This window comes from Microcaecilia unicolor, chromosome 2 (genome assembly GCF_901765095.1).
Source record: "Microcaecilia unicolor chromosome 2, aMicUni1.1, whole genome shotgun sequence".
Taxonomy (NCBI): Eukaryota; Metazoa; Chordata; class Amphibia; order Gymnophiona; family Siphonopidae; genus Microcaecilia; species Microcaecilia unicolor.
Window position 1 is genome coordinate 43,160,128 of NC_044032.1, and position 23,523 is coordinate 43,183,650.

The window sequence follows — 23,523 nt, forward strand, 5'->3', positions numbered from 1 at the left end:
ATGATGTTCCATTTTATCCCTCATGTTGCTCAACATCTATTTAGTGATATTACTGGATGATATTGTCAGAAAATGAGAAGATATTTAATTTCAATTATATGCTGATAACATTCAACTCTATTCCAGCCTTGGCATGGTGTATATCAAGAAGATGGAAACACTATCTAATATCTAAGTGTCATGTAGAACTGCTGAGCTGGATAATAGGCTGTGGTTTGTTTTTCTTTAACATAGGAAAAACTGAGGTCTTATGAATTAAAGAGACATGTCATGGATATTTCCTTTTCTTCAGATGTATTTTGGGGATAGGTTTTTACAGGTTCACCTATTCTAAGATCTTGGGCATGACCCTCAACTTGGCTCTGGAGATGCTAGCCATATAAATAGTGTTGTAAGCTGGGCCAGTTTAAGGCACATGCTTAAGGCCCATTTAAGGGAGTCTTGACAGGTGTGCTCAGGACTCAAAAGGGCATTAGGATTGCCAACTGTCTAGATTTTTTCAGATATTTTAACACTAATGTACAGAACCCAGAAGGGTGGTTAGGGTGGGTGTCTAAAAAATATTCAGAGTTTAAACCTCTATCTGCACTCTTCTAATCTTCTCCATATGTGAGCTACCTGCACTGCCTGCTTCTACTGACATTAGCAGCACCAGCAACCCAATCAGCTTCCTGATAATGTTTCTAGTTTCACCAACCAATTTCATGCAAGAAGGAACTAGACAGGCATCACAGAGACTGTAGGTTGGATCTAGTCAATGGAAAGGCACCGAAGGGGTGGGAGAGGGGGAAACACTAAAGGCAGCTGTAACCACAGGAAGAGAGAGTGGTGAGTGGGGCATCCGAATAAGGTGTGGGACTGAACTGATCTTGATAAGAACTACCGAGAGTGTCCTGAGAAGGGGTAAAAATGGGAAAGATATAGGAGGGGGATACATGAGAGTGCTACTGCAGGCTGAGAAAAAGAGCTGGCAACAACTGCAATAATTTTAAATGACGGGGAGAAATTGCTAGGGGAGCACACCTGAGTGAGCAAATGAGTGAATCCGTAGTATTTGTATGTCTGAAGAGCAACAAAGCATGTGTGCATACATCTCCCCCAGTGTTTAGGGTTTCTGTGTCTTTCCCTGGTGGGGAGGACTTTGAGGCTCATTTTCAAAGCACGTAGACTTACAAAGTTACATATGTAACTTTGTAAGTCTATGTTCTTTGAAAATGAGCATCTATATCATATGAAGAGTGTTTGAAAATTTCAACTTGAAAAGTCTACAGTTAAAAATTTAAGCATATACAGTACATAAGTGGAAGGAAGGTTTTAGCCCAAGAAATGTTGCCGTACAAGCTTTGAAACGCTGTCGGTAAAATAAACGCCAACTGGGTTTTTTTTATCAACGGCGTTTCAAAGCTTGTACGGACAATCACCATATTCTGGGAAATACATCCTGATTGTTTGATTGATCTCATATGTTTATGCGTATACCTATAGGATCTCTTTGACCTCTGAGGCAGGCGTTTGTACGCCGAAACACGGCCCGTGTCGGGTCATTTTCTGAATAAAAGGATAGCATGTTTCTCAATCCTGAAGGCCCAGTGTTTGCTTTCCTTGTGTTTAAGCACATGCTTAAGACAGTCCTCATGCTCACTCACAATCTACTTGGACACATCACTGTAAATCTCACTCTCTGGTGCAGTCCACCCTTACATCTTTGGTTTGAACAAGAAGCAATGGAGAGTGAAAAGGATCTGCACAGCTTCCAGCCTACTGTTCTAATTAGTAGGCCACTCCATGTGAAGTACATGCTTAATAAAGTCCTCATGCTCACTCACAATCTACTACTGCCACCATATTTTGAATCAGAACCTGCATTTGAATCAGACCTGCAAGAGGGAGGGGCAAGTCTGAACAAAAATCCAATTGGGAGGGGGGGATGAATATGAATTTCTGGTGGAGGTGGTGTTCAGAATAGAAGTAGACAGGATGTCCATAAGAGCCCACACCCATATGTTTGCTTAGGATCCAATTGTAAGAAGTTCATTTGATCAGTTAAGATTTATTCATAACCTCTGTCTATATTTTTCTTAACTGGCAAAAATAGGAAAAAAAATTATAAAGCAAAAAAAAAAAAACAGGGATATGAATAATTTTAGTGACAAAATCACAAATACAAACCCCTAAAATTGATTGCAAAAGTATTCAAACAAGTTCTTGAAATACTCAGAAAGCCTGACGAAACAATATCAAGGAAAAAGAAAGTGTGCTCATACAATATTAAAGAATATTAAAGCAACTAAAATCTATAAATTATAATCACTGAACACCCAAAAGCTTTTGAGAAATTTGTAGAATAAATTTTCATACCCGTCAATAAATATGCATCAAATAATTTAATGGTGAAATTTAGCCTTACCTGTTAAATTCAGACTTTTACATCTTTCTACATCTCAGAAGCAGGTTTAAAGAGGAATAAAAGATAAGTGATGGTTTTAAGTATGATGATGATGACAGTTTATTCTATAAAAAGGTACTCATGGAGGAGTTTGTGAGATAGACAAAGACTGCTCAGGAAAAAAGGTTTGTTGATAGAGATTAGTGGTTTTGGACAAGCTACAGTTTTCTGGTCTTTTGGGCTGTTACCTACAGCTCCAAGAAAGGGAGCACTGTCGGTTGATCTCCAACCCACTATTCCTAATCCTGATGTGGCAACTTTGCAATTGCTACAAGTTTTACAGGCGGAGAAAACATAATTTCTAAGACCCAGGGCTATTACCCTTGAGTCTATATGGGAAGCTATCCCATCACCTGAAAAGTCAATTACTGAAAGTATTAAAGATTGGGCAGTGTTTTCTTCTGATTTACATACAATAGTCAGTGGCTAACAGATGACCATTCAGAGATGCTCTGTGAAGCTAGAATCATCTGAGAAACAGAGCTGCTCCCTGCATGGAGTGTCTTCAACTCACTTTGCTCTCCATTGTCTCAGCAACAAACTTGTATGCCCTGTGGGGAGAGGAAAATTTAGTGTACCTGAATGTAATTCACCTTGAGCTACTTTTGAAACAGGTGTGAGCTAAATCCAAATGTATCTTATTTGGAGAACAGATCCCAGTAAGGTAGGGTGCAAGATGCTGCATGGCTTCCCTGGAATTTGAAATATGATGCTCCATTCTGTCCCTCATGTTGCTCAACATCTATTTAGTGATATTACTGGGTGATATTTTCAAAAAATGAGGGTTTTACAATTATATGCTGATGACATTCAACTCTATTTCAGCCTTGGCATGGTGTATAATCAAAGCTGTCTAATATCTGTCATGTGGAATTGCTGAGTTGGATAAGAGGCTGTGGTTTGATTTTGGGCAATTGGTCAATGGTCTAGTTTGAATTGGAGGTGGTAGAAAATAATCATCAATGCCAGCTTAACCTCAGGTTTTTGAATCAGCTACTATATCTCCACCAGAAATTTGAAAAACTATTGCCTTGAGGTTCTAAATGATGCTACTGTCTTTCTGGGAGGAAAAGGGAGAGGAGGAAGCCAACAAAGCAAGAGGGAGATTTATCTGTGGATAGTTTACATTTCACTCAGTTTTTTGGAAAGGGGAAAGGGAAATGGGACTTGATATACTGCCTTTCTGTGGTATTTTGCAACTACATTCAAAGCAGTTTACATATATACAGGTACTTATTTTGTACCTGGGGCAATGGAGGGTTAAATGACTTGCCCACAGTCACAAGGAGCTGCAGTGGGAATTGAGCCCAGTTGCCAAAGATCAAAGTCCGCTGCACTAACCACTAGGCTACTCCTCCACTTCAGAGTTGGATAAACAGAGAAACGCTACTGGTTTTTGTATGTACTGGAACTTTACAGGGTAGAGAGATAGATAAATGCTATTGGTCTTGAATATATTGGAGAGAGCACAGAAAAGACCTTCAGGAGCAGGACAATGGGAAAAGACTCAATATTTTATTAGAAGAATCCAAAGGACCCAACATGGGTTGTGTTTTGGCGACTGTACGCATGCACCAGGGGGTCTAGCAAAATACAGAAATAATAATGAATAAAAACATGGACAGAATTTTTAAATGTATAAAAATATGTCTAAACATAAGAATAAGTCATTCCTATCATAAATGTGCCCCAATGAAAGAAGCTACTACCAATAATAGAAGATCATTTATTTATTTATTATATTTGTATCCCGCACTTTCCCACTAAAAGCAGGCTCAATGCGGCTTACATAGTAATAGGTAACACAGAATTTTGTTATGTAAAGTAGGAAATTAAGTATAACATAATAAAAGGATGGATGGGTAGTAATAGGATGGATAGGTAAGTAGAGACAGGTGATAGAGAGAGGAGGGTACGGTGGGAGATAGAGTCTGGGTCAATGTCGTTTTCTCTTCAGTATATGTAAGGTAGATGGGTTCATGAGATTAATCTGGGTCTTTTGGGTAGGCTTGTTTGAATAGATGGGTTTTTAGTGCTTTTCTGAATGGTAGGTGGTCATGCATTGCTCGGATAGGTCTAGGGAGAGCATTCCATAGACGGCTGCCCAGGAAGGAGAAATTGGATCCGTAATAAGTTTTGTACTTCAGACCTTTACAGCTGGGGTAGTGCAGGTTGAGGTACTTCCGTGAGGTTACAGACATGTTTCTTGCTGGAAGGTCGACCAGATTTATCATATAGTTCGGAGATTCTCCATGTATTATCTTGTGGATTAAAGTCTGGGCTTTGAAATTGATACGTTCTTTGATTGGGAGCCAGTGCAGTCTTGCATGGAGAGGAGTTGCACTCTCAAAACGTGATCTGCCAAAGATGAGTCTTGCTGCTGTATTTTGGGCGGTTTGGAGTTTTTTTAGGATATATGCTTTGCAGTCTAAGAAAATACTGTTGCAGTAATCAGCATGGGTAAGTACCGTGGATTGCACTAAATTCTGGAATGTTTTCTGGGGTAGATATGGTTTTACGCGTTTCAATATCCACATCATTGTGAACATTTTCTTTGTGGTGGATGTGGCGTGATTGTCGAGGGAGAGGTGGCTGTCTAGTGTCACTCCAAGGATTTTCAGGTTTTCAGAAATGGGGATTGTAGTGCCGGAGATGGTGAGATTAGATGGGGGAGATTGCGGAGTGCTGAGATGAAAGGATTAGGCACTGTGTTTTTTCTTTGTTCAATTTCATTCTAAAGGCGTTGGCTCAGGAGGTTAAGATGTTCATCCAATGTCACCGGTGAGAGAGCATGGAAAATAATACGTTATGATTCAGATGAGCTTTTCATATCCCCCTGGTCAACCCCTATCCATGACTCCACAGTGATTCCAATAGAAGATGAAAGCCCTAGTAATTTTTTAGACAAACTGAGGAAACATGGAACCTCAGAAAAGACATCAACAGGAGAAACCGAGACAATCACTTAATGAGAGGTATACAAGAGGACTATCGAGCAAATCACTGGATAGAGTTCAGAGGAAGAGGATGGGGAAGAGAGAGGGGATGGAGGATGAACAATTATCGGCGACAGTCATACAGAAATTCGACATCCCAGTGATTAATCTATCAAGAACACTATTGATAGACACTGAACTTTCTGTCCTGCATAAAGGGCTTAAGTGTATAGATACAACAACATATGACCACTTACAGACAAAAATAGATTGGTTTCGGTTTGAGAAAAAAATTAAAATCCAACATTGTAATGCTGGGCAGATTTTATCTAACAATGATGCTTCAGTGGTAAAACGAAAATCTAAATGGATGCCACCAGGTCCGACTGACCCTTTGATCTCGGCCTTTCACCAATGTGTATTGAAAGATTTGCCACATTTAGAAAGTAAAAAGAGTATTTTCTTTAATCTTTCTAGAGATGAAAATCTAGCCTTTAAAATAATTTTAAAACAAAATAAGGACATCACTAGCAAACCAGCAGACAAAGGTGGAGGCATTGTCATCATGAACACAGAGGATTATGTTCAAGAAGTTAATAGACAATTATCAGACACTACTTTTTATTGTTTACTTGACAAGGATTCTACAGAAGATTTTAAGTAAGAAATACATTTTGGGGTCAATTTCGGTTATGATTCAAGTTTCTTGACATTAAAAGAAAAGGATTTTTTGACAACGGAACATCCGGTTTTACCAACAATATATATGTTACCCAAGGTCCATAAAAGCTTGAACAACCCTCCAGGTCGGCCAATAGTGTCTGCTATTGGCTCCATTCTCAAACCTCTCGATTTTTGTGGATACTTTCTTAAGACCATTCATCCCTCAAGTGAAATCCTATTTGCGGACTTCTCATGCTATTAACATACTGGTCAAATTCGATGGGGATTTGACCGACATTGTTTTGATTATTTTTGACTTGGAAGCTTTGTATACTAACATACCACAGGAACAGGCTCTTGACATCATTATAGATGTTCTACAAGATAGATCAGATGGTTCTAGAATTCCAACTCAATTCATAATACAAATGGCCTCACTTGCCTTGAAAGAGAACTTTTGCTTCCAAGGATGACTCTACAAATAAAGGGTACAGCAATGGGGGCAACAATGGCCCCTGATATAGACATTCTTTATGTGGCTTTTTTTTTTAATAAAAAATATATATCATGATGTGCTGGTCCTATGGAAGGGCAGCACTGACTAGACTGATAGAATTCCATACCTGATTGGATTCTCTTGATTCAAATTTGCGGTTTACAACACATTATGATCAGAACAGGATTCCATTTCTTGGCATTATATTTGTAAAGGACATCTATGGAATTCTACTACTATCTAAAGAAAACCTACAGCCAGACAAGAATCATTTTTGCATTTCGTGAGTTTTCATAATAGAAGTTTAAAAAAGACTTTACAATATTCCCAATTTTTGCATTTGAGGAGACTGTGCAGTAATTATGATGAGTTTCATCTACAAGTAACAACAGTGGTGAGAAGATTTAACGAAAGATGATATCCGTCTCATTGCATAGGCAAGGGTATAATGAAAGCAACAGCCATAAAAAGAGATGAATTGTTGCTTGTAAGTCCGGATCGACCAAGACCCGATACTGTATGCAGCCTTAGATTTTCTAATTTGGCTGGAGATATACGTAAGATCTTACTGAAGAACTGGCATATATTAGAAGGTCATAAATGTTTCCAAGATAAGAAATATCAAAGAAACTGTGGCAACATCTGCACTGCCAGTACACACGCCCATGCCAACTTCACAGTGGGGTCATTTTCCTTGTGGTTCTTGCTCTGTGTGTTCATCAATGTTGACACAAGTTTGTATTTATCCACGTACAAAGAAAGCCTATCCATTGAAACGTCTGTCTGACTGCAATACAGAGAAAGTAGTATATGTCATCTTGTGCTCTTGCAACTTGATATATATAGGCAAGGCAATAAGGAAAGTTTAAGTAAGGATGATAGAACACAAGAGTAATATTAGGAGAGGTAATGTTACTGCACCTTTGGTATAACACTGTATTGATTTGTCTCATACTTTTCCTGATTTGAGATTTGTAGTAATGAGGACTGCCAAATTAGGTTGGTGTGGAAGTAATGCAGATACATTATTGCTAAGACATGAACAAAGACTAATTTATGAGCTAAATACTATTGCTCCAGCAGGACTGAATGGTGAATTGGATTGAGCTGTATTTCTATGAACACTGAATATATGATTTTTCAGAGAACAGTATTGTTTATATTTGTATAGAATTGTTTTTATATTTTGATAGTATTTTTATTACATGCGCCATGAAGTACTGCTGCATATAGACTTACTTAATGGATTTCTTTTTTTGATGATCAATCTCATTTGTTTTTACCACTATAAATATAGATATAATTTTTATGAAACATACCATTTCTTTGAATGTTGGAAGAGTTTATTTTTTTAATATGGATATTTAGAACATAAGCACATAGGGGGAGATTCTATATATGGTGCCTGGAAAATCCAAGCAGAAATAATTTCATCTATCATCTAAGCGTATTCTGTAAGATTAGGCACGGTATATAGAATACACTTAGTTGATATCCTAGCACCTAAAACTAAAAACACCATTTATATCAATGAAAATGTGGCATAAATCCATACGAGTAGATTTACACGGACTGGGCCAAATTCTATAATGGCGCGCATAAATTTGGGGATGCCTACAAAACTCCCATTTCCCCGTCAATAACCGCACCCCTTTTTGGCTCCATGCATTACAATTTAGGCGCTCTGAGTTACAGATTACGTTTAGAAAGTTATGCACGTAAATTCTAATTACTGCCAAACAGTGCTCATTATTGCTTAAGTGCTGTTAAAAATGCTGATTGGCTTGTTAAGCCAATTAAGTTACGCACACTGTTATGGAATACATTTATATTCAGCGCACAACACTAGGCGTGATATGTAGAATCCAGCAGATAGCAGCTCACACAATGTATTTACCTTTCAACATTTTTCATTTTTAGCGCTAGCAGGGCTTTTGAAGTGCATAGAGTAACATCATAGACGATGCATTATTTAGTGTGCATCTTTCTATACAAAAATTGTATATTTGATGTCTTTTATCCTGGAAGGTGAGTAGAGGACCTTTTTTTATACTAGAAAAGTATTTTTCTTTTCTTCCTGACACTATGCAAGTGTAGGTTGTTAATGCATGAAGCAGTTTGGGTGCACTAGAGTCGTCAAAGCAAAATGTAATGTCACCAGCGAGTGACATGACAAGTTTGCTTGTGTGATTTAATGGCTCATTGCGCATGCCTCGTTTTTCTGCTCTGGCAAGGTTTTTTTTTATAGCATTTTCAGTGTCCACTGGATTAAGACAATTATCTGTTTTGGACGGTAAGTTTTTTAATTTAAGTCTGACGAGGTCAATTACTGCCGTTGGCAACATGTGGCTCTTCATTTTTATTTTATTATTTTTTTAGCCCTGTGTATATTTCATATTACCAGCGGGTAGTATTTGCAGTAGTAAACTGATGTGAGAGGATCTATACGAAGACGCTCTTGTCGGCATGCAATTTTGCTATCTTTAATCACTGAATACTGGTGCTTAGGATTCATCCACTTAACGTTATCATCACTCCTTTATATATAAAAAGCACTATATGCGATATTCTATACTGAAACTTTTTTTCACCCTAAAGATGATGGACCCGATATTCAAAAGGATTTTTCCATATAGCAGACACTAGAAGCAGGAATTAGTTTACAGCTCATAAAGTCTTGCCAACACACTACAAGAGGCTTTTGTTACATTCTCACCTGAATCATGCTGCTGAAGAGTCTAATGTTTTCTCCATAATTTGCTCCTGTAAGATGCTGTGCAACTTTCTGAGTCACCTGTTGAGTAACTCCTTGAGGACTACCGCTGTCCAAGTGAAGGAACAGCTGGATATAAGACAAAAACCTAAAAATCACAAAAATGTATTAGCCCTATAATTTTTACAAGAAAAACATATACAGTAGCTCAGGAAAACATTTTACATTTTACAAAATATTTTACAATTCAAGGGGTCCTTTTACAAAGGAGCACTAGCTTCCCTCTATCCGATTTTATTTTCAGCTGATCTATCCTTTTGCCAAGCCCATTTCAGACTTCTACAAGTCTGCTTCAATAGCAGTTCTCCATCAAATCATTTATGATCTCTATCATTTTAAGTTTTTGCACATGGGAGTGATATTATCTAAAACTTCTCCAATAAATATACTTCAAGAAAGTTTACAAATTATCACAAACTCAATCAGTGCCAGGGAAAATAGTGGAAACTGTTACAAAGTATAAAATTACGGAACAAACAATCAATCATGGTTTAGTGGGACAGAGTCAGCATGGATTCAGCCAAGGGAAGCCTTGTGCTCACCAATTTGCTTAATTTCTTTGAAGGCATGAATAAACATGTGGATAAAGGTTATCTTCAGACCTCCGGCACAGTGGCGTAGCCAAGGGTGGGCCCAGGCCCTCTCACTTTGGGCTCAGGCCCACCCAGTAACAACATATCTATGTGGCTGGCAGGGATCCCCAAGCTCCACCAGCCGAAAACTCCCAACAACTGTCCCTCCTGCATACCTTGTATATAGCAGATCTTCGCCTGTGGCAAGCAGCAACTGATACATGTTGTTCGCACCGGCCCCACAGCCTTCCCTCTGATGTATTCCCGCCTATGCGGAAACAGGATGTTGCATCTGAGGGAAGGCTGTGGGGCCAACATGAGCACTGTGTATTAGTTGCTGATCAATGCCGGTGAAAATCTGCTATTTAAAAGGTATGCCGGGGGGGGGGGATGTTTTAGAGATCATATGGCATGCAGGCGAGAGAGAGAGACCAAATCACTTCTGGGACAGAACAGAGTTCTGCCCACCCAAAATTGTGTGTCTGGCTACACCCCTGCTCCAGCACAAATAGAGAAGCTAGACAAGGATCTGATAGAGGATATTCAAAAGATTGTTATGAAAGGGGAGGTGCTACTGTTGGGAGATTTCAACTTGTCTGATGTGGACTGGAGCGTCCGTCTGCAGAATCGGAAAGAAGTACGGAGATTGTGGACACCTGTCAAAGTGCCTTGCTCAGACAAATGGTGACGGAACCCCTACGTGAAAACCTGCATTGGCTCCCAATCAAAGAACGAATTGCATTCAAAATCTGCACCCTGGTTCACAAAATTATTCACGGCGAGGCCCCGATCTACATGGCAGACCTCATAACACAAAAAGGTCAGCACGCACATACCTAAATCTCCACTACCCAAGCTGCAAAGGACTAAAATATATATCAACATATGCATCCAGCTTCTTTTACATAAGCACACATATATGGAATCCACTACCAAATGTCATGAAAACAATGCACGACCTAACAATCTTTCTGAAATCATTAAAGACCAATCTGTTCAAGAAGGCATACCATAACGATCCAACTTAAACACCCGAACCCTGCAACACAACGAAACTTGTACCAGAACAGGACACTTAATTCTTCCTCCTTAACTACCTAAGACACTCTGTTACTCATGAACTTTAAAGCAATTACCACTCTGTATTTCTCATACCGGAATTGGCGTTCGCCATCAAGGTACTATGTAAGCCACATTGAGCCTGCAAATAGGTGGGAATATGTGGGATACAAATGCAACAAATAAGTGTGTCACTAGAGCCAGAGTCCAAATACTGTTAAGGGGAAACATCAGCTCTTTTAGACCCATCTTGTGGCCATGGCCCACACTCCTACTCAGAAATTGCAAACAGAGTAAGAAGTAGAACAGCTGACATTAATGAGAAGCAGGGGGCTTGGAAACGATTCATGTTACTAAAATAGGGGAGCTGTAACACTGAACAATTTTAGGATCTTTGTTCACATTTACACCATTAGTCGCAGATAGAGTAAAGAAGGTGTACTTATAAGAGGGCTCAAAGAAGCAACTGATAAACAAGCAAATGATTCAATCCTTTGAAGTTCACTGGAGAAGACACAGACAAGACAATTACATATTTGTCCATGGGACCACTATTCTGGTACTGGGATTTGATTTCTCTTTTGCCCATCTCATAGAACGCTGTTAATTTTCTGGCCCTTGGACCTCAGTAGCATTGAAGGGGCAGGTTGTACCCCTTTGGTCATGTTCCTTCAGTCACTACCCAGAGTCTTCCAAACATGTAATACTTCATCTATGGCATGCACTGATGACATCAACAGGAGGTAGATTTCTCTCCCAGCAGGCTTCATCTCTCTGCAACCTCCTCTGTTGATCCCCCCTTCTGGATCCTCACCCCTAGTGCCATAGATAACTCTACTGAACAGGTCAGATATGTCTCTCTATACAATTACCTGATTTAATATCACAATAGCCTCCTCCACCTTTCACTCTCCTAAAATCTGGACAGCCTATTTCACTATTTTTTTTTTTGGCTGGCTACTACCCCTATTAAACATAAACTGAATCACACAGTGATCTAACCATGATACCAGCTGACTAAGTATTTTCTACCCACCATTTACCTTCCATTTGAATAAAAATCCAAATGTAAGTTGTTTCCCATCTGCTGGACAGGATCTTCTACTACCTGCTCAAAGCCTTCATCTCTTAAGGTTCATAAAAATTTCCACTTTTGCCCTGTCAGATCCTCTACTTAATTACTGAAATCATCCAACGCTATCCAAAGATCCTTCTTCAACATATCCATAAATAATCCACAAGAACTTCAATACACCCATCCAGAGGATGATGAACTGTAATTGTATTAGTTTCTTTACTCTACAACCAAACAGCCACACATTCCATTCTTTCAGATCTTTCATCTCCATTCCTGCACTAGTAACACCTTATCCTACCCATCCCACTCCCATATTTTCTACCTTATGCTTACATAAAAACATCTCCCAGAACATGTAAAATAATATAATTATCCCCCCCACCAGCGGCATGTCCCTGATATACATAAACCACCAAATTCTAGCAAAGTCATTAAAACCTGTGCATGCAATTTAGTGAAATAAGTCAATTAGCACCAATAATTTTCTTCTCAACAGTCAATTATTGGTGCTAATTGGATTTAATTAAAATTCATGTATGTAAATTTTACACACGGGTCCAAAAAGAGGGCATAGCCATGGGCAGATAGGGGGCATTCCCACAATTTATGCGTGTTGTTATGGGGATCCGTGCCTAATTTAGGTGCGGGGATTTACACCGAGGTTTCACTGGTGTAAAAGGTTGTGCCTTAATGTAGCTGTGGTTCTTGATGCTAAGCACTATTCTATAAATAGTGCCTAACTTTAAGCCCTCCCCAAACAAAGTCCTTAGGCCAAGAAAAGAGTAAATATTACAAAAAAAAAAAAAAGTTCTGTGGCAGAGCTGGCTAGTTCCTGGATAAACCTTGAATTGTAATTTTTATGAGTATTATTTAAGATACTTTTGTACAGTGATACTCACTTGGCCTAAAATATGGGTTGTTATTTGTTGGCTGTTTATGTAAATGCATTTAATTTTGGTTGCAATCCACTAAGAGCAAGTATTTCATATAAGCACAATATAAATGTAAATAAATAAAATCTTGAGTTTCTCTCAAATGCCCCTCTCTCGCCAGCATACAGCATCAAGTGAAAACAACCCATTTTACTTAATGTGAAGAGCATACTTACTGTTCATTCTTGAGAAGATAATACTGGCAGGAATAAAAGAAAGGCAATATCTTATCCAACACATGGACGGCTGCTCTTAGATGTCTTGACTGAATAAGCAAACCTAGCAAAGGGATCCCTTCAGCACAAAACTTCTCAATACTGTAGGATAAACACATGGAAAAGAAAAGGAAGCCTAAGATGCAGTTCACTATTTTTTTTCAATTAAAACAATATAATAGGTTTCATCCATTTGCTAAGTCACCCTAAAACAATCATCAATACTGTTCCTCTGATGTAGCAAGCAATCCTCAAAATAACTTGCAGTGCCATAAGAACTGCTGCCCACAAATTTTGTTGGTGTAGCTTTCAACAATTGTCATAGGGTCAATGCTCACTGTTTATGCACAAATCTACCAGCATCAATAAACCTCAGCACTTCAAGGAGGTATGAATAACCCATTGGTTACAATTACTTGTGACCACCACATTTCACAAAATTTGTTATCTAAGATGAGGAAACGATGCCATACCCCTCTATAAAGGACTGGAGAAAATCACCAGAGTTGGAGGAATGAAGACAAAATAACAAAAAAAAAAGAGGAAAATAGGGTATCTGATGACACTTCCAACACAGAATCAAGAAGACAGGCCAGGATAGCTCCACTGGGAAGACTGCTGCCTCTGACTCTGAGGGTCACAGGTTCAAAGCTGGTAGCTGAACCAAGGGGAGGAATAAAAAAAAGGTCAGGGATACTGACTGAGTGTTGTTGTGGGATGGAGACAGTATTTTGAGTCTTAGAGGTGTTCTCGTTTCAATAAAATCTCCATTCATTTGTACTTCATGCCATCTTGATTCTGTATTGGAAGTGTCATCAGATACCTTACTTTCCTTTTCATATCCCTCTATATGTCATAACATCAGATGGCAAGAAAATAGACAGTACAACAGACACACAGACAAAACAATCAGTATGCATATCCTCTTTTCCATTGTTCCCTATATATGGCATGAACATAACAGTTTAATCTCAAGATTGTTTGTGAAAGACAAAGCTTCACATAGAATGTAACTTAAAGAATAATAGAAAACAAAAAACTCTCCCCAAATTACTTCTCTTTAGTGTTCCAATAACACTTTCTGTAAAAGCAATTTAAACATTATGAGAGACGGGCTGAGTTTAGCTAGACCTGGGTAAGATTATACACTGGTTAGTCAAAAGTACACATGTACATTTCTTTATGCTGACTGTACCAGATCATCAGTAGAAACGTACGCATATACATTTGCCTTGAAATTTCTCTCAGAAAACTAGATGCACACATTTACAACTGCTATTTCGTCTGCATAGTTCTTGGGGTAGGAGGTATATACACATACTTTTCAATTTCCAGGAGTATGTGCTTCAGTGCAAAGTCTCTCTCATCCTTGTATGTATGTATGTATGTATGTATATATATATATATATATATAAATTAAAATATATATATATATATTTATATTTATACACACACACATACATACATACAAGGATGAGAGAGACTTTGCACTCAAGCACATACTCCTGGAAATTGAAAAGTATATGTATATACCTCTACCCCAAGAACTATGCAGACGAAATAGCAGTTGTAAATGTGTGTATGTGTACATATGTGTGTAAATATATATATATATATATATATATATATATATATATATATATATATATATATATATATATTTATACACACACACACATACATACAAGGATGAGAGAGACTTTGCACTCAAGCACATACTCCTGGAAATTGAAAAGTATGTGTATATACCTCCTACCCCAAGAACTATGCAGACAAAATAGCAGTTATAAATGTGTGTATGTGTATATATGTGTGTAAATGTGTATGTGTATGTGTGTATATATATATATATATACATATATATATATATATATATATATATATATATATATATATATATATATATATATATATATATACATATATATATATATATATAAAGGCCCCAAAGTGCATATTTTCATCTGCATACTAGAAGGACAATTTTATTTAAAAAAAATTATTTCCACAGGCACTGCTTTAACCACAAAAATGGCTTAAATTTATCCTCCCATTCTTTTTCTTCTGATAGGCAGCCTCCAGAGTTTTTCCTTTCTTAGCTCTTTCTTAAAATGTAGACAATGCACACACTGTTTGTTCTTAAGTTTTGTTTTTCTTAGGTAATTTGTATCATGCATACTCTATTTTCAACTTAAGGTTTCTCTAGCATTGTATTTAAAACATTTTTTTTAACATCTTAGGGAAAGGAGGAGAAATTTGGTCTTACATGCACATTTTCTATCCTCAAGTCCTACCAGATCAGTTTAGACTTATGGAATGTGCACCTCTACCAGAAGATGGAGAGAACAAAATGGAGTGGAGGAGTAGCCTAGTGGTTAGTGCAGTGGACTTTGATCCTGGGAACTGAGTTCGATTCCCACTGCAGCTCCTTGTGACTCTGGGCAAGTCACTTAACCCTCCATTGCCCCTGGTACAAAAATAAGTACCTGAATACATGTAAACCACTCTGAATGTAGATGCAAAAACCTCAGAAAGGCGGTATATCAAGTCCCATTTCCCTATATATAGGGCACCATGTAACTTAGGGCTCTTCAGTATGTTTCTATAACAAAGCAAATACAAGCCCCTCAACTTAATGGCCAGTCAAAGGGAGGAGTAGGTCCTTGACCCCAACAGAAAATGCTCCCAGAACTGGGACCCCTGATGGACGAAAACAACCAATTTGACTGAAACTAACAACTCTTCATCACAAATATCTTAAGAGGGTGGGACTCTGGACTGCCCTGGTAGGACTCAATGGGGGGTGGGGGAAACACCTGGCAGGCAAGGCCAAATTTCTCTTTTCTTGAAGTCCACCAGACCAGTCCAGATGTATGGGATTACATAAAGCACAGCAATTATCAGTAAAGCACCCCTTGCATTCAATGGGACTTCACCACAAAAGCTCCAAGCATATCTACCCCAAAGGAACGGACCAAGACATCCAAGCAATAATAGTTTGCAAAGGAAGACAAGGTTCACAGCTTTACAAATCTCTGCAGGAGTCATCACCTGACTCTTCACCTATGATGTTGCCATACAACTGGTCAAACGGATTGAAATATATGCTTAAGCCACTGCGCCTTTGACCCATTAGGCTATCTCAGCCTTCACTGCTGCTTCTCCTTTCACTGGACCTCCAAACAGAACAATCTTTCCATCCTATAAAGTTTGTGTTCTCTATGTTTAGACAATGTAACAAGCAAAACTCATCATCCTTACAAAAGAATGAAAGCAATATCACCTGAATGACATAGAATGCCAACACCACTTTGGTGTTGGCATTCTATGTCATTCAGGAAAAACGAAGGCACTTCGGTAAAAATGAAGGAACCATTTGAACTGACAATCCTACTTCAGCCAATCGCAAAAAGGGCTCCCTAAAAGAGACAGCCTGCAATTCTGAAACCTTTCTTGCTGAGCAGATAACTACTGGGAAAACTACCTTCAACATAAGATATTTTAAGAAGGCTCTCCATAAGATCTCATAAGGAGAAACCATCAGTACTCACACAGCCTAGTGTAGATTCTAGGAAAACAATGCACCAGAGGCCGAAGGTGACCAACTCCTTTCAAAAAACAAACTATAACCCAAGTGAGATGACAATGGAGCACCTTGAAGATACTCATGAAACAAAAAAGATCTTGTACCTGCAACTTAAGTGTGTTCATAGCCAAATCTTTTAGGCCTACCTGCAGAAAAGTCAAACTGAACAGCATCAAAGCCTGCTCTGCTCCCTTCACCAGGCCTAAAAAGCCCTCCATAGTCTGCACAGGATGCCATCTACCATCTATTGAATAACACTAAAGAGCCCCAGGCTGAAGGGTGCTCTATATAAGGCAGGTATTATAACAGTCTGTTCTCTGTCTCCATCTGCTGGTATAGAGGTATAACCTATACGTCTAGACTGGACTGGTGGACAACAAAGAATAACTAACAGGTTTGTACTTGTTTGTTTCATTAGATCTTGCTATAATTGCATACGTACTTTACTAGAATATACCACTATTTCTCAAGCTAGTGCTTGAATATAGAATAACCTGGCTCTCAAGAAACCTATAATGAATATGCTAGAGACAGACTGACATGCAAAGGAAGCAGTACATGATAAGCTCCATTATGTACATTCATTATGGGTATCCTGAAAACTAGATTAGCTAGGAACTACTCAACCGGATTGAAAGGTAATGTCAACTGGATTGAAAGGTAATGGTTTATGCAGCCCAAGCCAAGTCACCATGAACTTATTCCTCAAATCCTCAAGGAGTACAGAAAATCAACAGCAGAAGACACACTAAGGAGCAATCTCTGCAACAGTTTATTTTTTTTCGGCACATAAAAAATAATAAATGAGGCTAATGAAAGAGCTATGACAGGATTGGCTAAGACAAACAAGACATTACAAAACTTTTCAACTCTTAGCCCTTTTCAGAAATTCACTAATTAAAAGTTTGCTTGTTTGTTTTACCTGTGACCTACTGTTGTGATTGCCAGGGAAAGGTAACAGCCAATGGGGACTCCAGCTTTAACAGCCTTCAAAAGAGGGTGAAAGGTGGGTGAGTCAACCATGTCGGGCACAGAGCTGGAGTGAGAAACTGCAGACCAACACTCTTGGATACAGCGATCATTTTTGTGCAGTTTCAGGCTTAGAACTAAGTCCCAAGCCCACTGATTAAAGGAAGTTTCTGGTATCTGTCCCAAACGAACAACGCTTGCCAAGTAAGAAACCTAAAATGAATTTGCCAAAAAAGGATAACAAGTGAATCAAAATGAATGATTAAGAAAAATGGGGAAAAAAACAAGAACAAATGCTACTGTAGGGTGTGGTGTATATCTCAATCTTGTGGGTGCACCTAGATATATTTTCGATAAAGGTGCCTATTTTCTAAAAGGCAACATAGATGTCTATACACCTTTATACAGCAGGCTCCAAGAACTATCCCCAAATCACATAAATGCACTTGCAGCAAATTTGCACCTTCTTCAAGACAGGTATAAATGTATGTGTGGCAGTAAGTTTATAAGAAGATCCCTAAGTCCAAAAAGGTGTCAATTTTAGGCCTACTTTGTAAAGGCAAGAGGAACCCATATGCTTTTATAAAATACATAAGGGAACCAAACACCTACAGAACGTAAATGCCCACTCACAAAATTTACACCTGCTAATCACACTGAAGCTTTAAAGACTCAAAACAGAGAAAACTCCAGGTTAGCATCTTTGAATCTATCTTCTATTATATAGCTCACTGAGCTCTATGGACCCCTGCTCTATTACTTAGAGTTAACATCTCTCATTCTAATACACATTGTTCTTGTTCAACACAAGTGGGTACTCTTGATTATATTTTATAATACTGTGGTAATGTTCAACCATTTTGTAAGAAAATGTGGATTATAACCAGAAAGATCTTGCTTACACATGTTAATTTATCTATCAGATTGTAATATGAAAATCCATAGTCTTTCAGCCTGGTACTAAAACTAAATTGTAAGTTCATCAGTGACAGTAAATGTATAACTTCACGATCCACATGTTTTATTTTTATTATACAAATAGTATTGAGCCAAAAATCTGACTCTGAGTGGCCTAATACTATCTGTGTATTGTGGGGCTGGGTTTGGGGAAGAGAGCAGGCTTTAAAAATTTCTGAATACAGAAAATATTCAGCTCCTATACAGATAAATTATCACTTCAGTTTAGGCCTGCTTAACTGATAGTGCCAAGGGCAACATGACCTCCTAGATGTAGTACCATCATAAATGGCATCTTGAAGCCAGGAACTGCTGGGACAGGAGTGCTCAGAGATCATTCCTGCTCATCCCACATCCCACTAGCCACCAGAGAGGTCCCTGGTGAATGCTGAGGCACCATCAGGGGACAGGGGGAGGATCGTATGGCTGGAGGAACATGGTATCAGGGAACACGGGGGGGGGGGGGGGGGGGGGGAGGAAGGAGTAATTTTTCCCCCTTTAAAAGCTTCCCTGGGAGCACAGAGCTATACATTAGCAGTCCAATGCTCCCAGAGAAGAAGGAATGCTAGCTGAAAGGTGATGACATCTTTCAGTAAATAGAACAGCTTGTGAAGTTAAACACAAGCTGTACTACTCATTTAGCATAATAAAGACGAATCTACACACTTGTAAAGCGAAGATATTTACCTGTAGCAAGTATTCTCCGAGGACAGCAGGCTGATTGTTCTCACATGTGGGGGTCGACATCCGCGTCGGCCCAGGAATCGGCATTTTGCAAGCAAAATATAAAAAAAGTTTTGCCAGAGTCTTCTGGCGCGCAGACACCGATGCCGCAGGTGGCACCGAGGTCGGGGAACTCACCACAGGCAAAGGGCCAGATGCAGCTGCAGCAGACAGTAAGGAAGGCGCAAGCACCCCCAACACTGAAGCAGACTGGCATAGCAATCCTTCCAGAAGCTCTGGAAGCAGGGCCCTGATGTGCTCTTCGAGAGCCAACGTTGAAGGCTGCAGGGTCAGTAAAGGAGCCGGTGGCAGAATCTGTAGAGGCTGCCAGAAGACCGACACATCGGCACCTCCTGAATAGAGGGGAAGCGATTCTCTCGGCACCGACGCTTGTCGGGTGCAGATTCCCTCGACGCCCCAGAGCTCTCAGCACCGTGTGTCAAAGGAGAACGATGACAATGCTTCTTTGCCTTCGCTCAACGCCCATCATCGAGACTCCTCGGTACCGATGAAGAGGATGTGGAATCCTCACGTCTCCTCGGGGCCGAGTCCGCCGAAGGTCGGTCCTGGGGGGCCTGCATAACAGGAGGCCTCGAGGCAGATGGAGACCCACTCGATGCCTCACTGCTCCCAGCGTGAATTGGTCTTTCAGCAGCCATTACCTCCGCTCCCAACGTCGACGACCTCGGTACCGATGTCGAAGGACCAGACCGAGCCCCAAAAAGCTTTTCTTGTTGGGCTTTTCGAGATGCTTGGGTCCGTTTCTTCATACGAAGACACAGACTACAAGCGGCTGGGCTATGATCGGGCCCATACACCAGGCATGGGTATCAGTACCTGAGATGGTCCAGTTGCACCAAGTACAACGTTTGAAGCCGCTGGGTGCCTTGGTGACATAGAAGGAAAAACGGCTTTGGCGAAATCAAAAGACGCGATTGTGCTTGTTAAAAGAAAAAATGGCACAAAAAATAAGGGAATAACCTGGCCGTGTCGAAAAACAAAGGAAACTTGAAAAAGTGAAGAAACCTAAAAGACACTATGGGATTTCTTTTTTGAAAACTGACAATAATAAAGAGAAATTAAAACAAAATAGCGAAAAATTTGTGAAGACTCTTTTCCTGGCCCTGAGAGGAGCGGAGAAAAAAAACCTACCGCACCTCAACGTGGAAAAAAGAAAACTGAGGGAATGCGCTCAGACGACGGGCGGGAAATCGGTCCACGCGCACCAGAAGGTTCTGGCAAAACTTTCTTTTTTATTTTGCTTGCAAAATGCCAATTCCTGGGCCGAAGTGGACGTCGACCCCACATGTGAGAACAAGCAGCCTGCTTGTCCTCGGAGAAGTCATTATTACTTAACATGCACTGTGCTAAAAGTTGTTCTTTAAGAGCAAATAACACATTTTGCCAATGTGCTATTCCCTTAATGCATATCAAATACTGTAACATAGTAACATAGTAGATGACGGCAGAAAAAGACCTGCACGGTCCATCTAGTCTGCCCAACAAGATAAACTCATATGTGCTACTTCTTGTGTATACCTTACCTTGATTTGTATCTGCCATTTTCAGGACACAGACCGTAGAAGTCTTGCCCAGAACTAGCCCCACCACCCGAACACCAGTCATAACAGTGCTTCGTAGGGTATATTTCTCTCCCCAAGGCATAGAGCAGGTTGTATTTTGTACCCCAGGACATTTTAACAGGGTGGATTAGGTTTCTTTGGGGTAGTAGAACCCAGCTATTGCTGGGGTTGGAAGGGTGGGGGTGGGATTATTATTATTGCATATTGCTATTTTTTATTTGTGATTTAAAAATAACAGTTGAAAATAATATTGTTCATTTTTATACTAAGATTTAAATATAAAATCATACATGTTTTGAGGCTTCTGCAGATGAGGGGACAGGACAGGCACAAACTGTCCCAGCGTCATTCTCTAGTTACTAATGTTGTGCTGGGTAAAAATAAAATGGTAGGGCCATAGGCCCAATGGCCCCATTCCACAGAGAGAGAGAATTAATAATTACAATTAATGCGGAAGTGTCCCCCCCCCCCCCCCCCCCCCAACTAGCTGTATGAAGTTTTTCTGCATCCCTCCTCTTTCGTTTTGCCTCTTCCACTTATGTTATGCAGAGGTTCACTACAGCAATGTTATCCTTCATACATACTGTAGCCCTAAGTCAGTAATGACTTCACAATTCAAGCTCAGCCCTTGGGATCCTCCAGTATGTTTGGTGTTCAGGACATCAAGTTAGCACATATGTGGTTATCAGACCTTCTTGAGAACTAGTTTTTCCCCACTTGCTATTGGTAGTAAAAAATGACCTAAGTTTTGTAACCACTGCAGAAAGCCAAAGTTCTGCTTTTTTCTATTAACTAATGCTGTATACTCAAGAGAACTAAACAGAGGTTGAAAACAGAATACCTGTTTGATGCTTTCTGATATTAATCCACCATAAGGCTTTTCAGTGATGTATTTCTGATATGCTTCTAGAACCATTAGAGCAACTTCAGTATGCAGGGACGGCTCAAGATGGTGTATGTTCTTTTGTGAAAGGAAGAAAAAAAATATTGCACATGCTGATCCTTTCCATGCAAAACCACACATGAAACATCAGTTCTTTAATTTACTGTCAACTGATCTGCATCAACAAAGCAAGATATTTTTTATTCATACAAAAGCAAAAATTATTTCTTAGAAGTCTTGGCAAGAAAGAAATGTTGGGCTTTTTGTTTTTAGTTTTAGATTTTCAACACATCTATTCTATTTACTTATATTCTTTTCAAGTGTCTGATATATTTATAACACAGAGCGCCCATGAAGTGGAGAAATGAAATCTGCTATGGAAAGACCAATGTAGAAGCAGAGAAGCAGCGTGATCAACAGGACTCTTCCAAAAACCAAGAAGACGTGATGAGGAAGTACTGTCTTTATTCAATACTAAAAATGGACGAAACACGGTGCCGTGTCGAGTCCATTTTTAGTATTGAATAAAGACAGTACTTCCTCATCACGTCTTCTTGGTTTTTGGAAGAGTCCTGTTGATCACGCTGCTTCTCTGCTTCTACATTGGTCTTTCCATAGCAGATTTCATTTCTCCACTTCATGGGCGCTCTGTGTTATAAATATATCAGACACTTGGAAAGAATATAAGTAAATAGAATAGATGTGTTGAAAATCTAAAACTAAAAACAAAAAGCCCAACATTTCTTTCTTGCCAAGACTTCTAAGAAATAATTTTGATCATGCTGTTGATCATGCTACTTCTCTGCGTCTACATTGATATATTTATAAAACAAAAAAAAAACAAAATAATGAATACAAATTTTAAATGACTTTACAACTATGAACATACAAGTACATATAAAAAAAATCTTATCTGCCCAAGACCAAGGTGTTTGGGGACATATCAGTAATTGCATTAGGGCACAAAATCAACACATTTATTACAATAATACATCACTTAGCATGATTGTTTCTAAAAACAAAACCACTCAAACATATACCGGCATTCATATGACTAATCAATGGACATGTCTCAAAATTATCAAAGTGGAATGACCTGGAAAAACATTGACATTATAAGATGGCCCAAGTATATGAATAATCAATCTGCATAAATAGATAGATACATCACTGACAGTTCAATGATATGTTGACACATAGTAAATGGTCCCATATATTTTATGGCTGAGTTTGTGACAGATCAAACATAGAAGGATGGAACCCCATGTAACAACCACCAAAGTGAAACAGCAAGACAATAAAACAGAAGAACCAGTCCAATAAAAGTGTCAAAGGCATCTAATGTTCAGTCCATCAATGGAGAAGGCTGAATAGTGGGGTTCTGAATAGGCTGAATAGCTGAGATCGCTGCTTTCTAACATATTTATAAAAATGACTTGTTTACGCCTGCCAGATAAGTGGCTTGCAGAAACATGCTGTGACAGCGCGCCCAAAGCCACATCTAAACGGCTTCCTGACACAGAGGGCGAGATCCGGTGCCCCCCTGCTTGTTGGTGTAATACATGGCAACCTGATTGTCTGTCTGAATCAATATGATTTGGTTGGACAGCCGGTCTCTGAAAGCCTTTAGAGCGTTCCAGATCGCTTGCAAT

General features: G+C 39.3%; 1 protein-coding gene across 1 annotated transcript in view; it reads right to left on the reverse strand.

Annotated features, from left to right (window-relative positions):
• The window catches only part of EPG5 (ectopic P-granules autophagy protein 5 homolog), a 231,820-nt gene that overhangs the window by 139,896 nt on the left and 68,401 nt on the right, over positions 1-23,523 (reverse strand). Inside the window, exons 15-18 of the mRNA XM_030192892.1 lie at positions 21,830-21,949; positions 17,679-17,938; positions 13,132-13,272; positions 9,258-9,402 (exon numbers count right to left, since the gene is read on the reverse strand). Coding sequence (XP_030048752.1) covers positions 9,258-9,402; positions 13,132-13,272; positions 17,679-17,938; positions 21,830-21,949 — 666 coding nt within the window. The remainder of the gene's footprint in view (positions 1-9,257; positions 9,403-13,131; positions 13,273-17,678; positions 17,939-21,829; positions 21,950-23,523) is intronic.